Consider the following 12,986-nt stretch of genomic DNA (forward strand, 5'->3'; position numbering starts at 1 on the left):
CCAGTTGTAACTGTTGATTCCTAACCTGCATACAGGTTTCTCAAGAGGCAGGTCAGGTGGTCTGGTATTCCCATCTCTTTCAGAATTTTCCAGTTTATAAATAGTTTTCCAATAAACTGTGGAAACTCCCTATGGCCAAGATCTATTTGCTAGTGGCAGGAGTGATGCTCTGCTCCATCCCTGCTTGTCCTCTTGACAACAAAGAAATCTTCATACATTTGAGACAGATGAAAACGATCCCCTCCCAGTCATGCCTAGAGCACAGACATGACTTCAAGTTTCCTTGGAAAAGAGAGAATATCAGCCCAATCCAGATGACTCAAGGCACTTGTTATCACCAATTGATGCTCCAGCAATCTTCAACCTCTTTACCATGGAGAGTAGCTATGCTACTTGGAACAACACCCTCCTCGACAAACTACTCTCCAGCCTGGGTCAGAGCCTGGAACAGCTGGAAGAAGTGACTCTGGGTTGTCCCGATTTGGGAATTTCTGTCCGGAAGTATTTCCAAGGAATCCATCTCTACCTGAAGGAAAAGGAATACGGCCCCTGTGCCTGGGAGGTTGTCAGAGTGGAAACTGAAAAGTGCCTTTCCCTCATGTAAGAATCCTCAAGAAACATCAACAGATACAATGAAAATTATACTTGTGACAACTCTCTACTCAATCAGATTGTTTTCTTAACTCTCCAAAGTGATCTGGACTTCTGTTTGCTTACAAGCTGAAAAATATCTGAAATAAAAGTCCTAGTTTTACAAAAACATTTAGACAGAAAAACAAAGTCTCTTTTCTAAAATGAACAATTTTATAACATAATGTAAAAGATCTTTATGTATTTGGGGGTATTTACTATTTTCAACATCTGAAGTTTACTTATTTATGGAAGTTTTTAGGAGAGTATGTTGTGATAGGTATTTGTCAGTTAACCTAATGTTTAGCCTCTGTAACAGGTAAACAGAAACTCGGGTCAGGAATTTGATTCTAAAGAAAACCGTTCTTTCCTTCTTTGAAGAGCACAATACAGGCCTTCTTGATCAAGTGAATCTTCTAGTTCGCTCTTCTCCAAAAAGTGAGTCAAGGAAATGGGTCCCTTTGTTTTGCAATTTTTCCATCATTAACACATGACTTCAATTTTGTCTGTAGTACTTGAGTCTATTCTCCTTGAAGGCAAAGGGAAAAGATTAGTGGATCACATGGGATGTTTCCAACGACCAGGGCTACACGTAATAGCACTTCTGCTCACATTACCCGGCCTGGACTTATCCTCATGGCAGTCTCATTGCAAGGAAATTTGGAAATAATTGGATGATTAAGACAGAAGGAGACAAGTTCAGTGCACAAGACCATTTTTTCATTTTTGCACTATTTGTCCTAATGGAGCTCTGGGTGGGTGTGCAAGGGGAAAACCAATGTTCTTGCTTGCACACACTCTGATTTAAACTCTTATTTCACAGTTTCAGCTTGGGGAAGACGACAGAGCTGTCACTCAGAGTTCACAGGATCATAGACAATTTGAAAGAAGCATTCAGGTTGAGTCCCAAAGGCATAGGCCAATGAGGAAAACATCTACAAGTGTAGACAAGGTGTTTCCTTGCTGCCTGAGGGAGACAAGGAAAGAGTGATCAGGCAGCTCCTTGCAAGCACTTGAGAATCACTGAACGAAAAGTGGACACTGAGTCCCCCACTCACCATACCTTCCAAATATTGAAAATGCAAACTTGAAGAAAATATTTCTGCAAATGATCTTTAAAAAGTATCTCACACAATATTTCATCATATCTTCCCTTGTAGAAACATGAAGAATCTCTAAATTATTGTGTTCTCACATCATATATATCTAATAGATATTGGGTTTATTGTTTCTCCTATCATTACCATCCTTGAGAATTGATGTTACTTGAATATTGATTGAGCTCAAGAAATGTTACAGCCCAGACTAGACTTCAAGAAAACAGCGTTCAGTAAGATAATTTCTCTCCCTTCAGAAATTTTACAGACTCCGGAGGTATTCTGAGGATAAAACAGGGCATGTAATATCTTACAATTCAAGCTTCTTCAACAAAATAGCATAGACTGGGTAGTTTGCAAAGACCAGAAATGTATTCCTCAAAGTTAGTTCTCGAGTCTGGATATCCGAGAACTGTGTGTCAGCTTGGTCCAGTCGTGGTCAGAGCCTGCTTCAGGTCTCATACTGCAGAGTTCTCTCATATCATCACAGGGCAGGAGAGGGACTAGTTTTTATCCATCTCTTTTATAAGGGCATTATTTCCTTTTGTGAGGCCTCCATCCTCACACCCTAATCACTTCCCAGAAGGTCTGTCACCTGATATCATTACTTTGGGGTTTAAGACCTCATGATATGACTTTGGTGGGGTCCTAACCATTCAGAACATAAAGGTCTTTAAAGTCTACATGCTTGGAATGTAGAAGGAAGAAAATAGTCACACTGAGCAAAAAAGAATGAGCAGGTTAGTAGGCAAAATAAGGAGACCAGGGATTCAGATCCAAACTCTAGATTTTCAACCTGTTGTAAGGCTTTAATTATTACATGTCAAAAACTGGAAGCCAAACTAAAATGAAGCTCACCAGCCATGCAATGGAATAAAATAAGAGCATGGGAATGATCATTCACCATTCCTTGTGAGGAGTCTCTGAAGTATCTCAGGTCAGATCAGATCAGATCAGATCAGTCGCTCAGTCATGTTTGACTCTTTGCGACCCCATGAATTGCAGCACGCCAGGCCTCCCTGTCCATCACCAACTCCCGGAGTTCACCCAGACTCATGTCCATCGAGTTGGTGATGCCATCCAGCCATCTCATCCTCTGTCATCCCCTTCTCCTCCTGCCCCCAATCCCTCCCAGCATCAGAGTCTTTTCCAATGAGTCAAATCTTGGCACAAGGTGGCCAAAGTACTGGAGTTTCAGCTTTAGCATCATTCCTTCCAAAGAAATCCCAGGGCTGATCTCCTTCAGAATGGACTGGTTGGATCTCCTTGCAGTCCAAGGGACTCTCAAGAGTCTTCTCCAACACCACAGTTCAAAAGCATCAATTCTTCAGTGCTCAGCCTTCTTCACAGTCCAACTCTCACATCCATACATGACCACAGGAAAAACCATAGCCTTGACTAGATGGACCTTTGTTGGCAAAGTAATGTCTCTGCTTTTGAATATGCTATCTAGGTTGGTCATAACTTTCCTTCCAAGGAGTAAGCGTCTTTTAATTTCACGGCTGCAGTCACCATCTGTAGTGATTTTGGAGCCCAGAAACATAAAGTCTGACACTGTTTCAACTGTTTCCCCATCTATTTCCCATGAAGTGGTGGGACCAGATGCCATGATCTTCGTTTTCTGAATGTTGAGCTTTAAGCCAACTTCTTCACTCTCCACTTTCACTTTCATCAAGAGGCTTTTGAGTTCCTCTTCACTTTCTCCCATAAGGGTGGTGTCAGCTGCATATCTGAGGTTATTGATATTTCTCCCGGAAATCTTGATTCCAGCTTGTGTTTCTTCCAGTCCAGTGTTTCTCATGATGTACTCTGCATATAAGTTAAATAAACAGGGTGACAATATACAGCCTTGATGTACTCCTTTTCCTATTTGGAACCAGTCTGTTGTTCCATGTCCAGTTCTAACTGTTGCTTCCTGACCTGTGTAGTAGTAATTGCCATGTCGGTAAAGCTCCACCAAAGAGTACTGTGGTAAACTGCCTGCTCATTGCTGTGAGCTATGAGCATCAGGGAGAGTTTGAGTTCAGATACATGGCTCTGCGTATGACATCCGGCAAGTTCTTTTCTGTCAGGACCTCAGTTCAGTTCAGTCGTTCAGTCACTGGTGACTCTTTATGACCCCTGAACGGCAGCACACCAGGCTTCCCTGTCCATCACCAACTCTCGGAGCTTGCTTAAACTCATGTCCACTGAGTCAGTGATGCCATCCAACCATCTTATCCTCTGTTGTCCCCTTCTCCTCCTGCCTTCAATCATTCCCAGCATCAGGGTCTTTTCCAATGAGTCAGTTCTTCACAACAGGTGGCCAAAGAATTGGAATTTCAGCATCAGTCCTTCTATTGCATATTGAGGACTAATTTCCTTCAGGATGGACTGGTTTGTTTCTTGCAACCCAAGGGACTCTCAAGAGTCTTCTCCAACACCACAGTTCAAAAGCATCAATTCTTTGGCACTCAGCTTTCTGGTCCAGCTCTCACATCCATACATGACTACTAGAAAAACCATAGCTTTGACCATACAGACCTTTAGGCCCAAGTAACAGCTCTGCTTTTTAATATGCTGTCTAGTGGAGAAGGCAATGGCACCCCACTCCAGTACTCTTGCCTTGAAAATCCCATGGATAGAGAAGTCTGGTGGGCTGCAGTCCATGGGGTCGCTAAGAGTCAGACATGACTGAGCGACTTCCCTTTCACTTTTCACTTTCATGCATTGGAGAAGGAAATGGCAACCCACTCCAGTGTTCTTGCCTGGAGAATCCCAGGGACGGTAGAGCCTGGTGGGCTGCTGTCTCTGGGGTCGCACAGAGTCGGACACGACTGAAGCGACTTAGCAGCTGCAGCAGCAGATTGGTCATAGCTTTTCCTCCAAAGAGCAAGTGTCTTTTAGTTTCATGTCTGCAGTTACCATCTGCAGTGATTTTGGAGCCCAAGAAAATAAAATCTGTCACTCTTTCTTTTGTTTCCGCATCTATTTGCCATGAAGCAATGGTACAGGAAGCCATGTTCTTAATTTTTTGAATGTTTTAAGTTTTCAGCCAGCTTTTTCATTCTCCTCTTTCACTTTCATCAAGAGGCTCTTTAGCTCCTCTTCCCTTTCTTGCCTTAAGGGTGGTGTCATCTGCATATCTAGTTATTGATATTTCTCCTGGCAATCTTGATTCCAGTTTCTGCTTCATCCAGCCCGGCATCTCACATGATGTACTCTGGATATAAGTTAAATAAGCAGGGTGACAGTACACAGTCTTGGTGTACTCTTTTCCCACTTTGGAACCAGTCCATTGTTCCATGTCCGGTTCTAATTTTTGCTTCTTGACCTGCATACAGGTTTCTCAGGAGGCAGGTAAGGTGGCCTGGTATTCCTCTCTCTTGAAGTGTTTTCCACAGTTTGTTGTGATTCACAAGGTCAAAGGCTTTAGCCCAGTCAATGCAGTAGAAGTAGACGTTTTCTGGAATCATGACCTAGTTGAGGACAATTAGGGGTGAGGCATCCTCCTGAGTTTAACATATGCTATGCTATGCTAAGTCACTTCAGTCGTGTCTCCAGGCAAGAACACTGGAGTGGGTTGACATTTCCTTCTCCAATGCATGAAAGTGAAAAGTGAAAGTGAAGTCGCCTAGTCGTGTCCGACTCTTAGCGACCCCATGGACTGCAGCCTACCAGGCTCCTCCATCCATGGGATTTTCCAGGCAAGAGTACTGGAGTGGGGTGCCATTGCCTTCTCTGGAGTTTAACATAGTGCTGGGCAAAGGCTGAAAAGCGTGTGGCACTTGCTACTTGAATCCCCAGACCACATGTGCCTTCAAGGAAGGAGACTCCTACTGGTTTTAGCAACAAACTCAGTATGACTGGTACCAGCAGGAATAGAGTGGAAATACCAGATGCTGTCTATTATAATTCCAGGAAATAGGGCCCAGATGAAGAAAAATAGCTGGGTCATTTGTAAACGCCTTCTAGTAGTAGAAGGAAATCTGAAAAAGTGCTTTAGCTACAATTACTTGTTGAGGACTTCCCTGATGGTGCAGTGAAGAAAAATCTTTCTTCAGGAGAGACAGATTCGATCCCTGGTCCAGGAAGTGTCCACCTGCCACGGAACAACTAAGACAGTGCTCCCCTGTTACTGAGACCCTGCTCTAGAGCCCACATGCTGCAACTCCTGAAGCCTGCACGCTAGAGCCTGAGGAGGACTGCACAGCAAGAAAACCGGGTACTGCGAGGAAGAGCGATCCCCACTTGCCACAACTGACCAAAGTCCGGGCAAGCAGTGAAGACCTGGTGCATCCAGAAGTGAATAAGTAAATAAATAACCACAAAACAACTTGTTGAGCGATTACACTGGGCCTGGTACAGAGGATACCACAGGAAGAAGACAGAGTTCAGTCACTACAGAGCTGATTTGCCAAAGATGGTCACATATCTCTTATTTGAAGTTTGGAACATAAGGGGACAAGACAACATAAAATCCACTGTAAAATAAAAAGAATTCAGGAGCAGAGCCAAAAGTTAAATCTTCCCATGAAATAATCAATATTTACCCCATTCTGAATTAATTACAAAGATGATTTCCTTTTATTTGAAAACAATAGACTTGGATTGGAACTTGAAAGTCATTTGGGAAATTTGAAATTTAATGCAAAGGAACAGAGAGAAAGATTCACATGGATGGTGATTCCTAAATCATGGTTTCTCACTGGTGATAATGCTACTTCCACGCGTGCAGACATTAGTTTTCTGGAATATGAACAAATCTTGTCATTACAATGATTAGTTATTACACGTCAAAGCTCAACCTGATACAACAAAATCTAACCCCTTAGTATTTATTTCTGTCTTTGGTCTTTCTTGTGTATCATACATAAGAGAAGCATTGAGACTGAGTTTATGGAATATAAACAAATTGTATACAAGATCAGTGGTACAACCTAAGGTGACTAGATGGTACAACCTAAGGTAACTGGAGGACTTTCCATCATTTGCTTGATCTCAAAGTCATATTGTGAGAATTTCCCTTTCTGTACTTCTGAGAAACCATTGTCCATCTCATGCATGTTGCTTATGTTTGAAGGTCAGTATGATTTGGGGTCCAGAAATTAAATAAAAATGGAAAATTTCTTTTGTAAATAAAATACAAAAAATATTATCATTTCTTACAAAATTCTACAAAGATGGTTCAACATATCAAAGTATTAAAGAGAAAAAATGTTGATAATATCCAGATGAATATGTAGCAGGCAGTAAAACTAAAAATTATTTTCTGACATGAAGAAAATTCAATGATAAATAGTTTAAACATTAAAGAACTATTTTTAAGTTATTCAATGATTTGAGCAGCTTTGAATGACTTTTAAGTATGTCTATATCTTGGTATTATTAAAAGTATTTATGTAAATTTTATTTCAATATGTAATTGGATACATACCTACTTATAAAAGTAAACATATGACATTAAAAATCACTCTGAAAACTGAGTTTATAAAGAAAAAGTAAAATTCAGTAGCTTTTAAATTTAAATTATAGCTTAAATTTTTATGAAATTCTAAACTACACTGAATACAAAGAGTAAGATTTACACCTCCTTTTTCTATGTACAGAGAAAAGATATTCACAGAGTACATAAATACATACACAGTATATCTGTGTTATCAAAATTTCACAGTGCAGGGCAATTAAGAAAAAATATCTAAAAGGCTCTGTGGGCAGAAGAAAGAAGAGCAACATGAAAAAAAAAAATGATTGGGTAGTGCTGCCCTAACCCACTGGAGAGTGCAAACTGAAAAGCAAAAACAAAAGTAGAAAATAAGAGGGAACTTTCACAAAGTGGAAACTGTGGGCTCCTATTTAAGACACAGGCCTGAAGGAAGGTCTTCAGAGAACCTAGAAAGCAGGTTCACAGAGTCACCCACTGCCCCAGGGCAGAAGCATCTGCAAGGTCCCCGATGGCCCCAGCCTGGTCCTTCCTCCTGGCACTGCTGCTGCTCAGCTGCAACGCCATCTGCTCTTTGGGTTGCCACCTGCCTCACACCCACAGCCTGGCCAACAGGAGGGTCCTGACACTCCTGCGACAACTGAGGAGGGTCTCCCCTTCCTCCTGCCTGCAGGACAGAAATGACTTTGCATTCCCCCAGGAGGCGCTGGGTGGCAGCCAGTTGCAGAAGGCTCAAGCCATCTCTGTGCTCCACGAGGTGACCCAGCACACCTTCCAGCTCTTCAGCACAGAAGGCTCAGCCGCCGTGTGGGATGAGAGCCTCCTGGACAAGCTCCATGCTGCACTGGATCAGCAGCTCACTGACCTGCAAGCCTGTCTGAGGCAGGAGGAGGGGCTGCAAGGGGCTCCCCTGCTCAAGGAGGACTCCAGCCTGGCTGTGAGGAAATACTTCCACAGAATCACTCTCTATCTGCAAGAGAAGAGACACAGCCCTTGTGCCTGGGAGGTTGTCAGAGCAGAAGTCATGAGAACCTTCTCTTCTTCAACAAACTTGCAGGAGAAATTCAGCAGAAAGGACTGACACACACCTGGTTCAACACGGAAATGATTCTCATGGACCAACAGACCACATTTCCTCCTGCGCTGCCATGTGGAAGACTCTCATTTCTGTCATTGCGCCCTGAAATGAATCAATATGTCAAATGATTTCTGGAATATTAAGTAACATCATGTTCTACTCTATAGGCAAAACGGATGCCGAAGCTCATCTATCTACATATTTAACTACTTGGACATTTATTTATTTATTTTAATATTTATTTAACTATTTATAAATATTTAAATTATTTTGTTGATAAATTATTTTGTTGATAAAGTATTATGTATGTACACTTATGGGAAAATGTATATTTTGTATTTAGTCAGTTTATGATTTTTCTTCCTTTATTAAATTCTTACTGTAAAAGACTTACTTTGTTTTTTCGTTAAAACAGAGCCACCAAGCCTGAATGGCAGCTTGATTAAAAATTGCATTTTATGATTCCTTGAGCCCTCTTTAGGATTCGCATGTTAGAAGTAAAAATACTCTAGCTCTAGCTATGTTTTTTGTTGCTCTGAGGACCTTGAAGGGAACATAACCACTCCAGTGCTTTTTGTAACTCTGATTTTTTTTCAAAAAAAAGTAACCTAAAAACAACCATCAAAAAAAAAATCCATGCTTCAGGATTTGATGAATTCTTGGGAAGGATTTTCTGCCTCTTGTTGGTTGTGGAATTTTTTTCCCTGGAAAAAATTGTAGAGATGCTTGAAGACGTGGTATTCAGTTGGCGAGAGGTCAGGTGCATATCTTATCCTTACACGCAAATATCACAGTCATTCACTTCCTCCCAGTGTAGAAATCCCCAGTGTGCGCTCCTCATTCACTCTGCATGAAGGTGTCTTCTCCATTCATACAGCTGTGTTCTTCTCCATTATGGTTTCTGGTTGTCAATTTCCCCTTACGATTGCAAACCACCAACTAAAAGCGGAACCTGAGTGAAAGTTCTAGATCTGTCAGACACTGTCCTATGACTTCACCTGCTCTGCCTGCCAAGCACTGCAGGTCCAGACTGTCCAGCCTCCCAGAGAAACACAGTAAATAGAGGGAACCCCGCCCCACAGTGAACAATGGTGGAGACACCAGGGGCTCCTTGGAGGATCTGCTCCTGCTAAGTCACTTCAGTCGTGTCCGACTCTGTGCAACCCCATAGACGGCAGCCCCCCAGACTCCGCCATCCATGGGATTCTCCAGGCAAGAACACTGGAGTGGGTTGCCATTTCCTTCTCCAATGCATGAAAGTGAGAAGTCAAAGTGAAGTCGCTCAGTCATGTCCGACTCTTTGTGATCCCATGGACCGCAGCCTACCAGGCTCCTCTGTCTGTGGGATTTTCCAGGCAAGAGTACTGGAGTGGGTGCCATTGCCTTCTCCTCTGAGTGTCTACCTAGGCTAATCCATGTGCTGGTTGCACTAGGAGGAACTCACCTGGTTCAGGAATCTCATTTGAGAAAAGCCCAAAACACTGGACACTTGGAGTTGAAAGTCAGCAGCAGCTTGAGAACTTGGAAGGAGAACAGAGATGTTTAAAGTGTTCACTGGAGCAGCAGCGGGTCCTCACGACACAGAACAACACAGATGAACTACACTGAGGCAAGTGCTTCTCCACAACATTCCTGTTCAGAGACTGAGAAGACTGAAGTGATGCTGAGAGCACAGAGACAGAGCACGAGTGCCTGGCCACCAGCTGTGTCCCCAGCACGGGTGACGTTCACACCACAGCAGCCTGCAGAGTCCTGGAAGGCACGAGGGCCACTCCCGTCACAGCTGCAGACTTGTTTCTTCCTTAGGACCCAGCAAGTTATCACAGAGCAGAGCAAGAGGTGCTTGGGGATAATGCAATCCAAAGAAGTTCTTAAATTCCATCATGGTGTCTTTGCATCTCTGAGAGACAAACAAAATCAAACAAGATTGAATAGAAGGGGCACAGGCAGGGCTTTTAATACGTTTAGCAACAGTGGGACAGAGCTTTCCTTGTAGAACATATGTTAGTAACGTGAACACTGGAAGAATACAATTTCTCAAAGTAACAAAGATCTTTGTGGAAATTCATGTATTTAATGTAGGCAATCTTCAGGACATTGATGAATCAGTCATCTTTCTCTTCGTTCCAGCTGGGACATATAGCACTCAGTAGCTATATGTAAAGTTGGAGGGACTTTTGAAATAATTTTATTTTTTATTCATTTTTCACTGTGCTGTGTCTTCATTGCCTCCTGGACTTTCCTCTAGTTGTGGCAAAGGTGGGTCCTCTCTAGTTGTGGTGCACAGGCTTCTCACTGTGGTAGCTCCTCTTGTTGGGGAGCACAGGCTCCGGTGCACTTGGCTTTGGTAGTGGGGGTCCCGGGGTCTAGCGCACAGGGCAATAGTTGCGGCACACGGCTCAGCTGTTCTGCAGCATGTGCATCCTCTAGGACCGCATGTGGTCCTATTGGCAGGTGGGCTCCTCACCACTGAGCCACCATGGAAGCCCCTCAGGGAACATGTAAAGTACATTGAGAGGTTTGGAAACCTTCCTGAGGATTAGGGTCCTAAACAAGTAAAAAACATTCTGATATTACTGCTAAAAATATCGTTTCATTAACAAATTATTTTCTAAATAACCTTTTCATGTCAGTTCTATAGTATTACTTAATGATGTTTAATAGGTTGAGCTAGAAATTTTTTAAAAAGATAACTATACAAGGCTTTGAGGCTTACTTCACAATTCAAGCCAGTTTCTCCCTGCCAAGGAGAAAAATGTTCACTGCTTCTGTCCAGGAAGCACACGTGCACTTCCATCTTGGTCACACACAGGCCTCCTCAACACCCACATCTTGACCTGAAGTTGGGAAATAGAGTAGCGGTTCTTCACTGGACTCCATCAGTAGACACCAGGATGATCCGGCTGGACTGGAGGTGAGAAACACAGGTGTCTTCCTTGAGAATGAGAACAGCAGGTTACCTGAGGAGGTGTCCTGGAAGGGGTCCTTGTCAACCAAAAAAAAACACACCCAAAAACATGACTCCCCAGAGTTCATTTTATTGGGAGGACTTGCTGAGGACTACAGGCCAGAGGACAGCCTCCCCTCAGCTCTGAGGAACTGCTCCACAGATGTAGAAGAGGTCAGTATGCATGCGACTGTGGTGAAGGGGTGACGTGCAGATAATCTCACACCTTGGGAGAAAGTGGCTGAGAATCAGGAGGAACAGATGTCTCTCTGAAAGATTTTAAAGCTTTTCTACCCATGAGAATTTGTAAAAATTGGGTTCATCAATTTTCTCCCGAAATTATTTAACTATCAGAAGGCCTGTTGTGTCAGTTTTCCCAGAGCACAGAGCGCCTCGTTCCTGATCTCAACCCTGAACTCCTATCAGGGCGTGTTGGAGGTCAGGGACTGCAGTGGGTAGAGACTTCATTCTGCAGAACCTGATGCGGAAAGATGTTTTCATTGTCATCCTGAAGGAGAAACGTCAGAACTCATGTGGTGAGAAACTGTTACCTGCTTTTTCTTTGTTCACATTGGAGAAGGAAATGGCAACCCACTCCAGTGTTCTTGCCTGGAGAATCCCAGGGTCAGGGGAGCCTGGTGAGCTGCCGTCTATGAGGTCGCACAGGGTCGGACACGACTGAAGCAACTTAGCAGCAGCAGCAGCAGCAAGCTCACAAGAAAGTTCAAGAGGTTTAAATACATAGAAAGTAAGGCTTACCTCTCATAGGGTTAATAAAATTATTTTACTATATTTCACTGAAGAAACCACTCATAAAAGCTTAGACTTCGAGGAGGCTTGTGTGATCGGACTTCCCCAACTAGGGATTAAAATCAGGTCACAGCAGTGAAAGTGCTGGATCCTAACCACTAGACAATGAGCAAACTCCTGCTTTACTTTTAGCTGGCAGAACAATCTACTCCCTTCCAACTACTTAATAGTGATTTTCTCTAGTTATGATTAGATCATAATTTTGCGGACTTCAGACTACACACTGTGGCCCTACAAAATAATAGGTCATGACCCTTTGGCATCTGAAATGGATTAAGGGGTCTTTTTCAACTCACTCTCCTCCTCACTTATTTCATTGGTTCCTTAATGTCATGTCCGTTTGCAGCCTTCCTTTTTTTTTTTTTTTTTTAAATTGGATTGTTCAGACAAATCAAAGCCCCCAAGGTTTGCTCTTGAATCTTTGCTATGATTGGAATAGTTCATTTCTCTAGATTTATATTTTTCTCCAGGAGTATAAGTAAGTGGGACCCTAAGAGTTAATGAGAGGATTCAGTTAAAATTCTAAAGAACTTGAAAAGTGACTAGTCCATTAGTAGCAGGCAATAAAATTCAGCAATTATTTTTAATATCATAATTACTATTATCCAGATTAAGTTCAGGATGTTTTGGAATCATTTAATTCTATTTCATTCTAGTTTTTTTCAAAGCATCTTCTCACTGCCTGAGTGGATTTACTACCTAGACAGATGCTCAGCAAGGCTGGTCTCTAAGACACTGCCAGTGAGGGTTAGTATTCCAGCAACTGGCATTCTACTTGTCCATCTCTTGTTAGGTGATGGGCTTGACTTCTTCCTTCTCTCCTGAAACTAATCCTACGTGCATTAATCGAAAGAAAAATGAGGTAGCTGATCTTGCAAAGCAAAGGACAGTCACTTGACCTGGACTTGACTTTCGTGAGCTTCTGTCAGAAGCAGCCATGGCCCAGCAATAAGCCTTTCTGTTGTTCACACTGGCCTCATGCTTCCCCTCTGCCACAGCTCA

General features: G+C 42.7%; 1 protein-coding gene across 1 annotated transcript; it reads left to right on the top strand.

Moving 5' to 3' along the window:
• The first annotated feature begins 7,430 nt into the window (after positions 1-7,430).
• LOC133252536 (interferon alpha-B) lies at positions 7,431-8,278 on the top strand. The gene has a single exon (XM_061425178.1). The coding sequence runs from the start codon at positions 7,661-7,663 to the stop codon at positions 8,228-8,230; it is 570 nt and encodes a 189-aa protein (XP_061281162.1). The 5' UTR covers positions 7,431-7,660; the 3' UTR covers positions 8,231-8,278.
• Positions 8,279-12,986: the final 4,708 nt, after the last annotated feature.

The sequence above is a fragment of the Bos javanicus genome, chromosome 8 (assembly GCF_032452875.1).
Source record: "Bos javanicus breed banteng chromosome 8, ARS-OSU_banteng_1.0, whole genome shotgun sequence".
NCBI classification, from domain to species: Eukaryota; Metazoa; Chordata; class Mammalia; order Artiodactyla; family Bovidae; genus Bos; species Bos javanicus.